Source organism: Gadus chalcogrammus, chromosome 14 (assembly GCF_026213295.1).
Source record: "Gadus chalcogrammus isolate NIFS_2021 chromosome 14, NIFS_Gcha_1.0, whole genome shotgun sequence".
Taxonomy (NCBI): domain Eukaryota; kingdom Metazoa; phylum Chordata; class Actinopteri; order Gadiformes; family Gadidae; genus Gadus; species Gadus chalcogrammus.
The window spans coordinates 3,402,605-3,419,455 of record NC_079425.1 but is presented as its reverse complement, the minus strand read 5'-3'; the positions used below and the strand labels follow the sequence as shown (position 1 = coordinate 3,419,455).

General features: G+C 43.6%; 2 protein-coding genes across 2 annotated transcripts; one reads left to right on the top strand and one right to left on the bottom strand.

Moving 5' to 3' along the window:
- Nucleotides 1–157: 157 nt before the first annotated feature.
- Nucleotides 158–6,746, bottom strand: LOC130403494 (very-long-chain (3R)-3-hydroxyacyl-CoA dehydratase-like). The gene is made up of 11 exons (XM_056607877.1): nt 6,519–6,746; nt 6,076–6,118; nt 5,797–5,870; nt 5,311–5,475; nt 4,788–4,839; nt 4,552–4,662; nt 3,670–3,797; nt 3,344–3,456; nt 2,901–3,007; nt 1,576–1,707; nt 158–978 (listed from the first exon to the last, which is right to left on the bottom strand). The coding sequence occupies exons 1-11, from the start codon at nt 6,606–6,608 to the stop codon at nt 902–904; spliced, it is 1,092 nt and encodes a 363-aa protein (XP_056463852.1). The 5' UTR covers nt 6,609–6,746; the 3' UTR covers nt 158–901.
- Nucleotides 6,747–7,034: 288 nt separating this feature from the next.
- On the top strand, nt 7,035–15,992 carry slc22a18 (solute carrier family 22 member 18). The gene is made up of 10 exons (XM_056607876.1): nt 7,035–7,350; nt 7,817–7,914; nt 11,598–11,743; nt 11,877–12,009; nt 12,288–12,400; nt 12,534–12,650; nt 12,947–13,047; nt 13,260–13,361; nt 13,610–13,730; nt 14,192–15,992. Exons 1-10 carry the CDS (start codon nt 7,192–7,194, stop codon nt 14,377–14,379), a joined length of 1,278 nt encoding a protein of 425 aa, XP_056463851.1. The 5' UTR covers nt 7,035–7,191; the 3' UTR covers nt 14,380–15,992.
- Nucleotides 15,993–16,851: the final 859 nt, after the last annotated feature.

The following is a 16,851-nucleotide window of genomic DNA, read 5'->3' as shown; positions in this document are numbered from 1 at the left end:
AATTATTATGTTTGGCAGAGAGCAGTAGCATATGCTTTGTGCCAAATTGATGGTCATAACAGGACTAGAAGCTTAAATCGCATTGTTGTCAATGCATAGTGGGCATTGCAATGTAATTTCCTTTATTTCATTCTGCGTGACGGCAGAGAGAAGGAGCCTAAAACCACTTGGAAGAATTCCTTCATCATTCTGCTTTATTTAAATAGTAAAAAGAGACGTTACAAACAAATGGTAAAAAAATTAAAACAACCGAAAATGTTTGACAATCGTGTGTTTGAGGTGTTGTTGGTGGCTCATTATGAATCTTCAAGTAGCGTTCAGCCTGTTAGACATGAACACCCATAAAATGCAATAGGCTAAGCCAATAAACATAATCCAGTTATTCAAGCTTCTTCATAAAAATACCATTACACATTATGTCCCAAAAAACCGAGGCCTGTTTCAAATGTCATGATGGGCGTTGACATTCAAATAACATGCAACATGTATGTAACATTAGTTTTTACTTCATATAGGTAAACTAGGGAATTGTACAAATATGTCATCATTATCACAATAATAATAATCAAAAGCACCACTTTTTATCTCAATAACTGGACACTGGTGGTCATTTAATGTGATAATAGCATTTAGTCCCTCAAATTAAATAAATGATTAGCGGGGATTGGCAGGATTTGATATGGAGTTAACTAACACGCCCCCTAGTGGAATAGTAAGGTAACGGCCACTTCACTAGGCGGTAGGGAAGGATGGAATACAACGCGTGTGTGACAGTTGGTGTAAGAAGCTCAAAGGCAGTCAGGGGAGGCACACAACAATAATAATAATAATAATTAAAATGGAACAAACAAAAGAAACAGGACAGAGAAGGGCCATTCTGTCTTTCAGCAGAATGTTGTGGCTAGATAGCTTTCCTCTTCCTGGAGCGGAATCGCCTTTTCCTCTGCTTGTAGAGGTGTCGGAAGTTAACGAAAAGACCTGGGGAGAACGACAAAAAAACAACAACACAGGGTGAGTCTTTATTTTACATTCAGGGACGCTTTTATCCAAAGTACATTTATCACAAGAAAGAGAAACACCAATATATCGCTGTCGGAACAGTAAGGATGTTTATAGAGAAGTGCCGAGCACTAACAATTGTTAGGTTAACCCATTCCCTGCATACAACAAAGATAGCTAGGATAAGATGCTACACAATGCTAAGTACTATATTTTAAGTGTCTGTGTCTGTGTTAGTGTGTGTGTGTGTGTGTGTGTGTGTGTGTGTGTGTGTGTGTGTGTGTGTGTGTGTGTGTGTGTGTGTGTGTGTGTGTGTGTGTGTGTGTGTGTGTGTGTGTGTGTGTGTGTGTGTGTGTGTGTGTGTGTGTGTGTGTGTGTGGGGGGGGGGGGGGGGGGGGGGGGGGTAGGGGAGGAGGCTATGCAGAGTCTAGGTGAACTCTGAACAAGTGAGTCTCGAGTATTTTGCGGAAGCTGGTGAGCGACTTTTTTCTATGACTTCCTGCACATAGACAGGTGTGGGAGGCAAGTGGTTGGTGGGTTGATAAGAGTGAGAAGGAGAGCGAGAGAACCACTTACCCAGGAACATGATGATCAGGTAGACCTGCAAGGTGTAGGAGAAGCTCAGGGACTGGCCCAGGGCCTTGGGGAGGGGCAGGCTGTACAGACGGGTCTCATCAAAGATGGGCATGGCCTGGATCACCGCCACAGCTGGTGAGACACACAAACCAAATGAGTCACATATACAGGACGTTGATTTAACATCATATATATTTTTTAAATGGACTGAATTTATATGGGGCTTTTCCCAACCAGTAGCCACTCAAAGCACCGGGCAATACTGCCTAGTTCTAAAAAAAAAAAAAAAAGTTTGGTTCCTGTTGGTTGTCAGTTGAGGTCATGGGTAGGTAGGGAATTCATTTTATTTTTTTATTTTATTTTTTTCAGCGGCAGCAAATGATAGGTAGGTTGTTTTCATTTAAAAACAAGAGAATGCACTCATGCTTGTACAGAATGCAGAGGTGCTGCACAAAAACGTAATTATAGTTTGCATCAAAACATTATTATTATTATTATTATTTTTTTAACTCATAAAATAATTTGGGTCGCACATAAATTGACAGGGTCGGTCGGAAACCGGAACCAAACAAACATTTTTTTTAGGCCCTAACATTCACCCATTCATGCACACATTCACACACCGACAACGGAGTCGACCATGCGACAGCCAGCTCGTCAGGAAAAGTGAGGGGGCGAGGTGTCTTGCTCAGGGACACCGCGACACTCACTTCATGGCCAGTGGGTAAAAGGCCACCGATCCCTCCTGATGGTAGAGCTGAGATAGTGTGCGTTTCACAACTCACTAACAAACTACGCCTCAAAAGGTCAAGAAGGGGACATGTTTAGCACTTTAGCTCTAGGCTAAAGGTCCTGTCAGACCAAGTGGGGATTTCACCGATTTATAAAGGGCGCCTGGCAATAAATGTTTTAACACATGGCCTTTGCACGGTCAACTACACTAGGACTGCAATGGTCCTTATTTAAAATGGAGCCTGGTTGATTTATCAATTTTTTCAATTAAAAAAATAGCCGATAAATAGCCTATAGAATACCACTGGACCCTGCTGTTATAACGGTTTAAAAACAAACTTTTTTTTGGTATTTAAGGATGGGGTTTACCTCCTATCCCATAATTAATCATGGACAGATGAATCACCACTGCTACTACTCTCCATTGCTTTATGTAGTTAAGTCTATTTACTTTCTTCTCCATTGCCTCAGACTGCATCTGAAAAGGTACAGATCTGTAATAATCAGATTCAGGTATATATGGTTCTGGAAATTCAACATTTTTATTACCAACATATAACAGCTGATTAGAAGAGGCCTGAGGGCGAACCTACCTTCTGCTACGACTCCCATGGGGTAGAGGGGGATCCAGATGGTGTACCTCACCCAGGTCAACAGCTTCCACTCGGTGTCAATGCAGGCCAGCATGTAGAAGGGGTACCTGAGGCGTGGGAGATCACACACAGTGGGGTTAACAGGGGGCACTAGGGTGAGGGTCTGAAGAGTGCATCGTGTGGAAATGGATTCAGGAATTCTAAATCGTGTGAATTATTATCTCTTTTTTTGTATTTCCGATGTTTGATTAACATTTAAATCCCCTTTGTCCCAGCGGCTCTGCCAGACAACAGCCTAATGGGCCGGACAAGCAAATCTCCCGCAAATGAGCGGGTGGACCGTTTTCATTTAACGTCGCCACGGCAACCCATGTACACTGATGCCACAACACGGAGAAAATACACCCGAGTGGGAGAGGGAGAGTGGGCAGGAGTGTGCGGACCTGAAGATCTCGATGGTGCTCCACAGGTAGAACACAAAGAACACCACGGACTTGCTCTGCATCTGTTCCAGACTGCCGAGGATGACAAAGAGAATAACGTTTCTGCCCGTCACCTGTGGAAAGGCAGGAGGGAGGCATTAGAAGTGAACAACACCCACGCCAAAATTAAATATATTTTTTCAACCTGTAAAATATGACGTTTGTATGTTGTGCGTCCTGGCACGAAATGTACGCACTTATTTTAAGCCGCTTTTGATAAAAGCATCTTCTAAATGCCCTGAATGTAAATGTTAATGTAATAAACGTTTTCTAAGTATCAGTCATACCTGCAGCATGGCTGGAAAGAAGCCAGTCTTAACGAGTCCCAACAAAGGGTTAATGATCTCGATCACCGCCATCATCTGGCAAAAATACATCATGTCCGCCGTGGTGTGGAATGTGTCATAGAATGAATCTGAGACGAGAGAAACAGAGGACGGGATGGACAGACAGATGGACAGAGTTGGAGAGATAAAACAGGTCAGATTGGGGCGGCGCCAGCCAGACATAATTGGACAGCATATCGCATGTGGTGGGCCAACCTCTAATAATCATTTGCAACACAAATCAGCATCTGTTAGCCTGGTTTTCCATATTCTATTATTTAAATGCGTTTCAATGAATGGGCTCTCAGCACAGGGCTTGATATGTAGTGTTGTGTGCATGTCCTTTCTTCACTTTTGTCCTCAGCCAACAATGGTGCAGCATTGTGCCTTTGCTCTGTTTTATTCCATGTCGCCAACGTCGTACTATGTGCGCGTATTAGTAGGCAAAAGTTGAATGTGAGCAATTGTAATGTACTTTCTCTCGTTTTATCCCATGAAGTCACAAGAGACTGTTATAAAAGCGTCAATACACCATTATTTGTGATAAATAACAATATGCTATTAGAGCTACGAAGGTTTACACTAATACACCTTATACGCATAGGACAAAATTATTCAATAAATAGCACAAAAGATGTGTGATAGTAATATTGACCACTTACACACATTGACTCAGATAATGTGTGTATGTGGTTAGTATTACAATATCAGCCAGAGTGCCCTCGTAATGTCAGTCAGACTGACATTACTAGGGCATTCTGGCTGATACATACACCCGCGTTCCTGCTACACACAGCACACCCTACTGCCCATTAACAGTCATCAGAAGCGCTTCACACCAACCTTGGCCCAGTATGAAGAGCCGGACGGTCATGTTGACAAAGATCCATGAGAAGCCCAGGAACTGCACCAGGTTGTACATGAACAGATAGCCTTTCTTCAGACCCAGGTAGGCTGAGGGAAGAGAGCAGAAATCAGGTGAGGGTTTCTCATGAAAATAGAGCTGCATGATAAATCACCCAATGGATTGTACAGCGAAACAACAGCGACACAACATTACAGCACAATAACATACTTACGGTCTTTTCGAATTCTAGACTCAACACTTATTTTGTTTATCCTCTTCTCCTCCTGAAAGTTGAGACAAGGCAAAACATAAGAGCATAGAAGAGCAATGGTGGTCGTATTCCCAGTATTACTACTGGATCATTGTTTAAAAAAATCGAACTCTGCTCATCGGATTCTCGTCGAGATGATCAAAAGGTAAACCCATCTCCCTCCTGCCCAATCTATGCATGACATCCAAACCCTGAAGCCAAAGCAACTTACAATAAGCACATTGGTCCGAAGAAAGAGATATAATATATCGCTGTCAGAACAGTAAGGATGTCCATAGGACCAGAAGCCAAGCACTAACAATTGTTAGGCCAACCCATTCCTTGTACACAACAAAGATAGCTAGGATAGGATGCTGTATGATGCCATGTACTATTCTTAACTGCCAGAACGTATAACATACAATAAGGGAGGAAGTTGGGTAGGACGGGGAGGCCATGAATAGTCTAGGTGAACTCTGAGCAAGTGAGTCTTGAGTCTCTCTACCTTCTCGTGGAGCTCCTTCTCCGCGTCGGACTCATCCTGCCAGCGGTCGAAGTCAGGGGCCAGAAACAGGGGCTTCTTCTCCTGTCGGGTCAGCCTGGACCACCAGACCTCCTCCTTCTTCAAGACCTTGATGTTCACCTGGCGCTGGGTCGACTTGTGGAGAACCTGAGACCGTGGGGGGGGGGGGGGGGGGGGAATCGGTGTATAAGAAAACGAGGATTGGCCATAAATACAACACCTGCATCCAGGTCCATACGCTGTTTACAATGGATGTAAAATCATTAGGAGCTCAACATACATATTTTAATGAAATAAGCCATGTATCTAAGATAGTGTTGGCCTTCATAATAAACAGAGGGCATTTTACGGGGGATTGTTGAAAATGAAAGACTCTCATTCAGTACATATTTGTTGGAAATGAAAGGCTACCATTCAGTTCGTATTTATTCAATCAAATATAGACTTTAAACATAACAGACTTGCTACCTTAGGCAGGACCGGCTCCAAGAACTCCAAAGTGAACTGATACTCATTGTCGCCTTTGGCTCCATGGCCCTGGGCTGTTTTGAAGAGGGTAAGCATTAGGCAGAAGGTGTTCTTATGTTTGAATATACAGTCTGAACAGTTTGAATATACAGTCTCTTTTATGCTTGTGTGCACATTAGTGTGTGTCAAAGCATTGTGCGTGATGTGTTTCCCTCCCATGTCATTTGCATGATGCCGGTCTCTCCTATGTCACCTAAATAATTGACTGTAATTCAATACCTTTGAAATGAAGGGTGTTTTCTTGCAGGGAGATGTCAAGATTCTGAAAACACAATGATCACAACGTTTGAACAGGTTTGACCGGGCTGCGTTTTAAAATACAAGACAAGGAAATACACGTGTAGGGAATTATCGGTCCAGCTTTGGATAGGAACTGTAAACCGGCTGGGTGAATTAGAAACAAAAAAAAACTGGCTTGGCTGAATTTGTTCGTGGGGCCCCGACGAACAAATGAAGGAATATTTAAACAAATCACTGAATATAAACAAGGAATATTTCCAACAGATCACCGGCTTGAAGAATGCTGAATTTGTTCATGGGGGTCATTTTGGCATTTCTATGTTCATCCTGGTGCACATTCAATCCGAGACCATCGTTGTCTCCGAGGCATGCACACCACCGTGACACCTCCTCAGTGGATCATCATCCCTGCAGCAGCTCACCTCAGCGTCGCAGAGGTCCACCCGGAGCTGCACGTCCCCGTGGCGCTGGGCCCAGTAGACGTGCGGCGTGAGGGTCTGCGTGTTGGACATCTTCTGGATGAGTGGACATAACCAGCGGAGCTGACGTTAAACAATAAACAAGAGGACCTTGTTCTGTTTGCAGCACTACCGCGATTCACAGGATGATGACGCGACGACGACTTCAGGGTACATCCGGGAGGAGGGACCGAGTTCGGGATTTTTATACTTCGAAGTAAAAGCCTCAATTTGTGATTGCTATGTAAGATATTGATTGTGTTATTGTTAGTTATTTCTTTGTCATCTGTTACTATTCCAATAGACTTCAAGGTTTTTGGTTTTATTTATAACCACATATACCCAATCACAGCCGCGCATCTGTTTATCTCAATTAGACTTTTACCTGGTTAAATAAAGCTTTAATAAATAATAGAAAAATCCCTCTCATTATTTGTATTCCCTCCTGTACCTATCCTGAGGGCAACATTGAATAAACTGACGGATACGCCCCCTTTGGGCATAGGTTCCAAAGTTCCGTAGTTACGATGCGTCTGCAACTCGTTGAACATAACCGAATCACTCTTTCCTGTGGTTTCATGTCTATCCAACTTTAGGGAAGCAGAGTGAGCAGATCGGGGATTCCGTTCCTGAAAAGATGGAACAAACACTCGGCGACGCGAAGAAGGAAACACTCGAAAACTCTGCGCCACCTAAAGGGTCGAATCCCCCCAACAGAGCTCAGATCATTAATGTCACCTACATCATTGTTGCACTGGACATAACATGGATGTTCGTGCAGATCGCTGTCACTCCTGTAAGTTATTATGAGGTTATACAATGTCGATATGATGGCCGATAACAGTGTGCGACATTTAGGGCGTTTAGCAGACGTTTTTATCTAAAGGGACATAGACACATTCATACAACGGTGGAGTCAACATGCAAGGCGACAGCCAGCTGGTCGGGAACAGATAGGGTTAGGTGTTTTGCTCGGGGATCGAACTGGCAACCTTCCGGTTACAAGGCAATCCCGCTCTGCCTCCTGACCATCTCCAATAGATCTCCAATGTCTTTAAGTTTGTAAAGCTTAAATACAAACGTTTGGCTGCACAGAACACACATTACCAAACATGAAGAGTTTTGGTCACTTCATCTGTACTGATGATGATCTGTATTTATGACCGTTTAATTACGCACAGAGTTGTTGAGATTGTGACACCGAGAAAATCAAATCAAATTAAGTATGGTTTACAATCGTATGTTTGTGTTTAAATCTTCAGTACTTGGCCAAGAAACTCGACTTGGACACCTTATGGTTCGGCTACTTGCAAACCACCGTTGGCGTGATTCAGCTGCTTGGTGGACCAATCTGTGGAAGGTAAGTCATCAGGCAAGGCAAGGCAAGGCGACTTTATTTATATAGCACTTTTCATACACAAGGCAGACTCAAAGTGCTTCACATATAAACATTGTCATACAATAAAATAAAATAATAGATAAGTAAAAGAAAAAATATGCAAAGAAATTAGTAAAATAGAAATTGCAATGTATTAAAGATCAGATCAACAGTCTCTCTGGTACCCACGTCGGGACTCCAACCCGACCTAAAGGAACTTGGTACTTTCTCTGGGAATCCAACCCGGACTCTATTCTAGGACTCTAACGAGATTCTAGGACTCTAACCCAGACACACGTAGGAACTCTTACCACGAACCAAAGGCCTTATTCTGGGACTCCAACCCAGACAGACGTCGGGACTCTAACCCAGACAGAACTCAGGTCTTTCTCTGGGACTCCAATCCGACCTAAGGAACTTGGTCCTTTCTCTGGGACTCCAACCCAGATTCTAGGACTCTAACCCAGACAGAACTTGGCTCTCAAACCCTTATCCTTTCTCTCTGGTATCAGATCATGTATCTTTCTAGTAAAAATAGAAAATAAAGGGAAAGTTAAAAAGGCATTTTAATAGAAAATAAAGGCAACGTAAAAAAAAAAGCTTTTTAGAACAAAGATTTAGCAGAAAGCTTAAGCAAACATAAAAGTCTTCAGTCTTGTTTTAAAGGTGCTCAGAGTTGGGGCAAGTCTTAAATCCTCTGGGAGTTTATTCCAGCTATTTGTTGAATAAATCCTGCTTTCCAATGTTTCGTGTTTACTCTGGGGATGATTAACAGATTGGTCTCAGAAGATCTTAGTGTTCTAGAAGGCTTATGTAGTGGAAGCATATCAGTTAAATATTTTGGGCCTAAACCATGTAGGGATTCATAGGTTAGCAACAAGATTTTAAAAATCAATTCTCTGACCTACAGGAAGCCAATGTAACAATTTCAGAATTGGTGTTTTGGGAGTTAGAGTTTGTTTTGGGAGGCCTGTAAGGAGACCCTCGCAGTAATCAAGCTTACTAGTGATAAAGGCATGTACAAGTTTTTGTAAGTCTTCGGTGCACATGACCTAGATTTCTGGCTTTGATAGAGGTTTTCAGGGACAGAGAGTGAAGGTGTTGGGTTACTTTAAGCCTTTCCGTTTTAGCACCAAATACAATTATCTCTGTTTTGTCCTCATTTAGTTGAAGGAAATTTTGGCACATCCAGTCTTTCACTTGCTCAATGCACTGGCACAGCAGATCTATGGGCCGAAAGTCATTTGGTGATAGCGATACATAGATTTGCGTGTCATCAGCATAGCAATGATGGTCAATATTGTAATTTTGCATGACTTGCCCTAGTGGGAGAATGTAGATGTTGAGCCATGTTTCAGTTAAAAATATAAAATCCAGTTTAGAGGTGGTAATAAAATAATTAACTAAAAATGATTTGTTATTAAGAGATCTAACATTAAGTAGTCCCATCCTGATGGTGTTGGTGATAGGCTTTAAGGTTGTTTTTGGTTTGGAGGCAATCGGTATGAGATTTGTGAGGTTAGCAGTGTGTCTAAGTTTCCCTTTGATTACTCTCTTAAGTGGTTACAGCAGGAATGCAAAAGTTGCCATGTTTTGACGCAGGCAACCTTGGGTTCAGCAGATTATGCGAAGCTTCCTTTATACTGTGTCTACGGCTGAACCCTTTTCTGTCTCAGTAATACTCAGGACTAATATCAGTACAGGGGGGGGGGCTGGGGCTCCCTCCGCTTGGGTGTTATCAGCCTGTGGCCATGACGTGGCGATGCTCATTGACACAGATTCAAATTTGATGCCAACATATTCCAGTTTCTTAAATTCAGCTGGAAAATCGCAAAGGGAGGAGACAGTGGAGCTGGAGTTGTTGTTGTGGCTATGGGAGAGATGAGGCTGGAGGTCATCGTCGATGGGGGAGTGCAGAGGAGGGGGGTGGCCGTTCCTCGCCAAGCCAGCATCAGCGATGGGGGATGGCACAGTGTCCATGGTGTCGGGCAGTCTGTTGTCTCTCTTCAAGGTCTGTGGTCTGTCTGCTATCTGTGTGTCAGATAGTGGCAGAGTGGATGTGTGGGGGAGGCTGTAGTCTCGCTTCTTCTCAACCTGTGCTCTGACTGTGGCCTGTGAGTCAGACCATGGAGATTTGTGGGAGAGCGAGAAGAGAAGATTGTCCCCTAACAGTTTTGAGCCTCACCTGTTTGGGTGTAGGCCATCTGCTCTGAAAAGATATTTGCGCCCCCAGAACAAGTTGAAATTGTCAATAAAGCCCCTTCCTCTTTCATTGCAGACTCTGGAAAGCCATGTATTCAGTGCAAGTAGACGACTGAATCTGTTTATTTCCCTGTCAACTGCTGGTATGGGTCCACTGATGAATGACTTAATGTGTATTTTGTCCAGTGTATCCAATAGATCAAGTGTAATCCCTCTTCAGAAGTTCTGACTGTTCTTTTCGAATATCATTAAATCCTGCATGCACAATAATCTGTGAGATTTTGGGGTTTTCCATGATTGTGGCTAGTTTCTGGTTGATATCACTAACCATCACATCTGGGAAGTAGCATGTTTTGAGCTTCTTACCGGTTATATCCTGGATGGTTGAGTCTCCTATAATCAGAGTGTCTGGTTCATCTGCTTTCTGTGAGATGGGCCCTTGTTGGCTTGAGGTGGCGATGGCAGACCCATGCGAGCTCGCCTCCGTGGCGACTGGTTATTTGTCCATCTCTGTCCGCACCGTCCGTCCGGACACTTTTCGGGGCTCAGGGGTGCACGGGTGGCCGACGCATGCACAGCTCGCCTCTCTAGCGACGGGTTCATGGACGGTCTCTGTCCGCACAGTTTGTCCGGACGCATCTCGGGGCTCAAGGGTGCATGGTTGGGTCGCGTTCGTTGACTCTTGAAGGGGCAGGAACCAGTTCTTCAGCGGCAGGGTTAACTTCAGTGATGGGCTAATCCGGCTGATACATGCAACTTTAGCTTTGGGTAGCTTAGCATTTGGCGTTGAGTGAACTTGTTGATTCACTTTGGTATGTTGTTTTGGCTTAGCGCCGACTCTGTGCCAGTGAGACGCAGCTGGAACTGTCTCTCTTGTCCAGCTTCAGGAAGGATACAGTGTAGCTTTGATCATCTTGTTGTGTATTTGTCTGAGTTAGCTCAGCAAACTCACCCATCGGCACTGTATCCTGGAGGAGCCCTTTGCATTTTTCTAATGCTGCTAGTCTCGTTTCAAATAAAGCCACTGTCTGTCGCAGTTTGGTGCAGTGTATACATTTCCCAGTCTCCGTACCTGAGATATCCGAGTACAAAGGCATGTTGGCGATAGGAAAGTCCAAGGCTTTTGCTGCGGTCTGATCCGGGAGTCATAAAAAGTGCCAAAATGTATTGTTCAATCGAGCAATAGAGGACGACGAAAACATGCTATGTATTGTAAAGTATTAAATATAATAATAAATAAAATAAAATAAAGTAGAATTGAAGGATGAATGAAGTAGTTTTTTTCCAATGCCTAGCGGAGCTTCGGGAAACATGACCTCTCTCTCTGCTGTCTAGAAGTTGAAATAACTAAAATACATTATGGAAGGAATATCTTTGCTGCCGAACCATAGGAAGTATGGTGGTGATGTGCTTGTCATTTGTGATTTGTTCTATTGATGAATACTGTCCTATGTGATTGGCAGATTTGGAGATGTCTTCGGGGCCCGGGCGGCCTTGTCCCTCTCCTGTGTGGCTTCCATCGTGTATTTCCTGTTGCTGGCCATCGCAGATACCCCGGCCATGCTGTTCATGCATAAACTACCTGTGTTCTTCATGCACGTGTTACCTGGTAAGTGGCAGTGTCCTTTTCTTCATGGTTTTCTTTCATCCACAAAGAACCTCAAACCCCTAATTCGTGGTTTCATCTAAATAGAAAACGATTTCAAGATTATCAAACCTTGTTTGCCGTGTTTCCATTCCAGGGTCCCAGATGGTGTTGGCCGACCTTACAGAACCAGAGAATCGTGCGAACGCTCTGTCTAAAATCGGTATATGTTTTGGCGTCGGCATGATCGCTGGCTCCACCATCGGGGGCAATCTGAACACCATGTTTGGGTGAGTTTGAGGTGGATTCGCAGAGTTTCGATATTGAGGCCTCAAGTCACTGATGCTTAAAGTACTTTGACCAAGGCGTTTGACCCTGAACTGCTACTGAGGACCTGGTAGTTTGCTTGCAAAGCAATTAACACGGCAGACTAACAGCTGATTTTAAAACTTTATCTGCTCTTAGAAGCCATAGCCCATGTTCCAAAGACATTTGAACTAACTTTGCCAAATTATTTACAGTTTCCCAGATTTATTTGTATTAATTTATTTTTCAAATGTTTTCCCAGGGAGACCATTACTGCATACGTTGGTGCATTTGGGTGCAGCTTCACTTTATTGTTGGTTCTAATGTTTATCCCAAAAAGCACTAAACCTCAATCTCCATCTACTAGCATTAACCGTAAGAACTTGCACGTAATATATAACTAATTACTTGTGTGTCTAAAATATCAATTTTTTACGTTTTTATTGTTAAGCACTTCTAATGTATACAGTTCACGTTAATGGATTAATTATTGTTGTTTCCCCCCCAGGTGAGAACGGTCAGAGGAATAAGTCTATATTTAGTCTGGCAGAGATCACCAGACTTCTGAAATTCCCTGGTATTACCAGAATATTCCTCATTAAGATCATATCAGGATTACCATCAGGTGAGATCCAAGTGCTAAGCACAAGAAATGTTAGGTAAACCCCTTCCCTGTGTACAAAAAAGACGGCTAGAATAAGATCCTACACAAAGTGCTATTTTTAAGTGCCAGGATCTACAACATACGTACCCACCATGAACACAAACTCTTTATATTCTTCTGTGATCCCTGTTGCACACTTGCAATTTAACAACGTACATTTACATGTGTAACTATTCTGACTTTATGTAACTATTCTATAGACGTACTTTGCTCTCATTCCAATACTAAATTCCAAACCCTTTGTTCTCGATGCTCAGTTATCTTCCAGGTGATGTTTAGCATCATAGGGATGAACTTCTTCAAGTTGGAACCCGCCCAATCGGGCTATCTGATGGCCTTCTTTGGCATCGCGCAAATGGTAAGTGCAAAATATCTTTGGGAAAATAAAGATTCATTTTTTATTTGAGCCTGTGATTCTTTGTTTTTTTGCAAATGATGATATAAAATAAAAATAGCCGCTTTGTATAACCAGTCAGACTGAGGTAACCTTCAGATTAGAATCTGTGTGAACTGAACTCAGAATGTAGGAGTGCATATACTAGTAGTTCCTTATTGTTGTGTCTGCTTCAGGTCATACAGGGCTTTGTGATCGGCCGGGTAACGAGCAGATACTCAGACGGCTCTCTGCTTCTATTCTCCATCGGAGTCTGTGCTAGTGTGGGACTGGCCCAGGTAGAGAAACACACACACACACACATACACACACACACAGGCCCACCGCTCCCTATACGCAGTGTGGGCAGAGTGCGCCCACACCCCCCCCCCCCCCCCCCCGCTCGCGTATGGCACCGAAACGGCCAGCTCCGGCCCTGCACACACACACGCACACACACAGAAATTGATTGTGTGTGTGATACATACACTTGCAGCCCCTTTCCGTTTAATGCGTCTCCCACATGTAGCCTATCTCCCATCTGCAGGCAGCCATGCAGAATGTGTTCCACTTCTGCCTGATCGTCTTCCCCATGGTGTTCTCCCTCTGCCTGTTCAACGTCATCACAGACAGCATGCTCACCAACTCAGTCCCCGCCTCTGATACTGGTGAGTTCTCGTGTGGTTCAGGGACTTCCAGGAGGATCTCTTCTATTTGTTTGAACGGCATCATGTTGTTATTGGCAAATTTATACTCGCCTGCTTCCAAGCAAATTGCGTCTGCGTGTGGCTTCTCTAGGCTCTAGCGTCCCTGTAGTTATAATAAATTAATCCAGTCCAGCTTGGTAAACATCAGAAATAACATCAATGACTAGCTGTCTGGCATGCATACATATGCAAATAGTCCTCCTTAAAACCAAACAGTAGTGGCTGGCTGCATGTAATCCAGTTAGGGTTAGGGTTTTAGTTTATATGATGCAGTATCCACACCCCGTATCACCATGCAGAGGATGCAGTAGCGGTACCGTCTACCCGTCTAGCCTTTTGGACGCGTATGCGTAGCGATGCGTCGACTATGTAAGGGCCCTATAAGCGTCACTCTCCCAACTGATTCCTGCTCTGTTTTTCAGGCACTTTGATGGGACTGTGCGCCTCTTCGCAGTCTCTGCTTCGAACCATCGCCCCGACCATCGGTGGCTTTCTCTATGAGAATTACGGCGTGCCCTACTTTGGTATGATCCAGTGTGCCGTGAACAGTGTTTTATTTGTGTACCTCTTTAAATACGGCCTCAAAAAGAAGGAAACCAAACACGAATGACGACTTCTTCGGAAAGGGTACTCTTCGTTTCTGAATCTAATGAATTGTTCTCCTGTTCGACAAGGGAATAATTAAAGGTATGCATGCAAGCACATGTTTTTGTAAAAGTTCTGTCAAATTCAACTTGACAACAGCACAAATCTAGACGAACAAGGTGTTTCACTTCCTATTTGTTTTGAACAATGAAGGTTTTCAATCAACACCATGTAGACTGGCCAGTGTACGAATACACTAATTACAATCTCCTTAAGAAAGCTCTTCCCCTTGTCTAAATAAGTTTCTGTTCGCTAGGAATCTCCATAACGTACATTAACCGTAACAAGGCAGAACTCTGTAGCCCTTTCTGTTGTTGGTTTCTGGCCCAGGCTCTGTGCCGTCTCCCCCCAGGAGTTCTGCCTTAAGATAATAGGACTGCTGTGTAAGAGATGATAGGTCACCTGATATGGGTAACCTTTTAATTTGTCATATTCCCTGACATTCTTTTGTACTATGAATGCATATTTATCTGCCAAACCCCTCCTCTGGAACTTGAGACCTACACTGATGTTTTTGTGTGACTTCACATGCATTTGAGCAATTATATCTTGCGATAGCAAGTCATGCAACCTGTTATATGATTTATTTAGAATTTTTGTTTAATTATGTGGAAGGCCACTAGATGGCAGCAACTCTACTATATCTGCTGAAAGGAACGTGTACACTGAGATCGGGTGAAGATAATACATAATATGTATAATACACATACATAATAATGAAAAAATCTCCATACACTCACTATGATATAAAATAATACTTTTTTATCAACATCGGTGTCTTTTCCTTTTGTTGTAGATAGAAGACATTGTAGTGTAGACTTCAGTTTTTCAAGTTATGCTAAATTGTACAGTTATGGTATTTAGACCTGTAACGTGCTATAAAGTTATGTATGACAACACTTCCTAAATATAATAACAAATTCCTGCATCCCAAAATTCAACCAACCAAAACAAAGAAAGGATATCCTTTATTTATGTTAGTGCAGTTTGTATTAGGCCTACCTTGTATTTGTTTATGCTGTTTTCCTCACCATGTTGAAGTGATGTCATTTAATCTGGAGCAGGTGTCTCTTTGTATTACGACAAACAAACTGTTTCTGTTTTATTGACATATTTTAGATCCTCAACAATCCCTGATAATGATTGTCATATGCTAACAGTAGGGGGTAAATCTCTTGATAGAATTACTCTAAATCGTAATGTGTCTGTTGTTGAGGATATTTTTTCATTTTCAGGCCAAATCCAGTAGATTATATTTTTCCTGCAGTTTAATGAGAAAGCAAATTTAGAAACACGGGTGGTTTGAGTTAAAACGCCATCTTCAGCTCCATGCGGTTATCTGTTCCACCCATAAGTCCCTTCACAGATAACTGCTAATTAACCCCTTTCAGTTATTTCTCATTAAACTGCTGCTGCCCTAAGGAAGAAACACACTGCTAAACATTGTCGTTTGGCAATGTTTCATGTATTTCATACAATAATTCGGTAAGGGTCAGCAAAAAAGTAATGCGACTTGAATTCCCACTTACTTTCTCTTGCTCACACAATCCTCTCTTCCTCTCAAGAAGCCAGGCTTCAGAGGACGTGTGTGTGTGTGTGTGTGTGTGTGTGTGTGTGTGTGTGTGTGTGTGTGTGTGTGTGTGTGTGTGTGTGTGTGTGTGTGTGTGTGTGTGTGTGTGTGTGTGTGTGTGCCCGTGTAGCGGCCGACACAGGAATGGGTGCCGTGTTACGCCCGGACCCAGGGCCAGTCGGCACAATGCTGCTGTTAGCGCCCGCTGACGGGGGGACCTTTGGGCCCTCTGAAACATTAATGTGACTCTGCCAGCGACCTGCGCTCGCCGAGGTCAGAAATGATGAGACCGGCACCGGGGGCCCCCTCGCTCGGCGACGGGTCCCGCGGTTGCAATCCGTTGTCGCGGCTGGAAACTGAACGCCGTGCTGTGGGGGCCCGGGCGGCTCGCGGCCCCCCTGCGTAGTGGAATGGGTAATGAGGCATCTGTCCCCACCCGGGCTCACACGGGGGCGGCCCCGTTGTCTCCCTGACAGAGCACAGGTGACCTATCTGATTTGTGCGCCGCGGGCTGAGGACATGATCTCAGGCAGAGGAGCCCGCCATTGAATGATTTATAGTGTATCTTTTTGTGCCGCGCGGCCACTGAGAATTCCTTTATCGCTGAACGATTTGCTCGCTCGCTGGCAGCAGGGTGCATTTCGGTAATTGTCGTGCAATTCCATTAAACTGGAAACCGTAACCTGCTCCCGCAATTGCAAAAAAAAAGATGGACAGATTTTTTTTTTTATAAATTGTGTGTGTTGGATATGAAGGTTGTTGTGTCTGTTCGGTGCAAATATGCTTCACATCTTTGTCAAAAGGCGGATATGCTTCCAACGGCTTTGGCAAGTGTATCCTTCAGATGTGTTCATTAACGCGTGTTTG

Bases quoted from the DNA above. Each gene is read 5' to 3' on its own strand.
- LOC130403494 (XM_056607877.1), bottom strand. From the start codon at position 6,608: ATGTCCAACACGCAGACCCTCACGCCGCACGTCTACTGGGCCCAGCGC. The intron at 5,871-6,075 runs GTATTGAATTAC...TCTTCAAAACAG, and splicing joins AAACACCCTTCATTTCAAAG to CCCAGGGCCATGGAGCCAAA. The intron at 3,798-4,551 runs GTTGGTGTGAAG...CTCTCGTCTCAG, and splicing joins GCTCTTCATACTGGGCCAAG to ATTCATTCTATGACACATTC.
- slc22a18 (XM_056607876.1), top strand. From the start codon at position 7,192: ATGGAACAAACACTCGGCGACGCGAAGAAGGAAACACTCGAAAACTCT. The intron at 12,010-12,287 runs GTGAGTTTGAGG...ATGTTTTCCCAG, and splicing joins AATCTGAACACCATGTTTGG to GGAGACCATTACTGCATACG. The intron at 13,731-14,191 runs GTGAGTTCTCGT...TCTGTTTTTCAG, and splicing joins AGTCCCCGCCTCTGATACTG to GCACTTTGATGGGACTGTGC.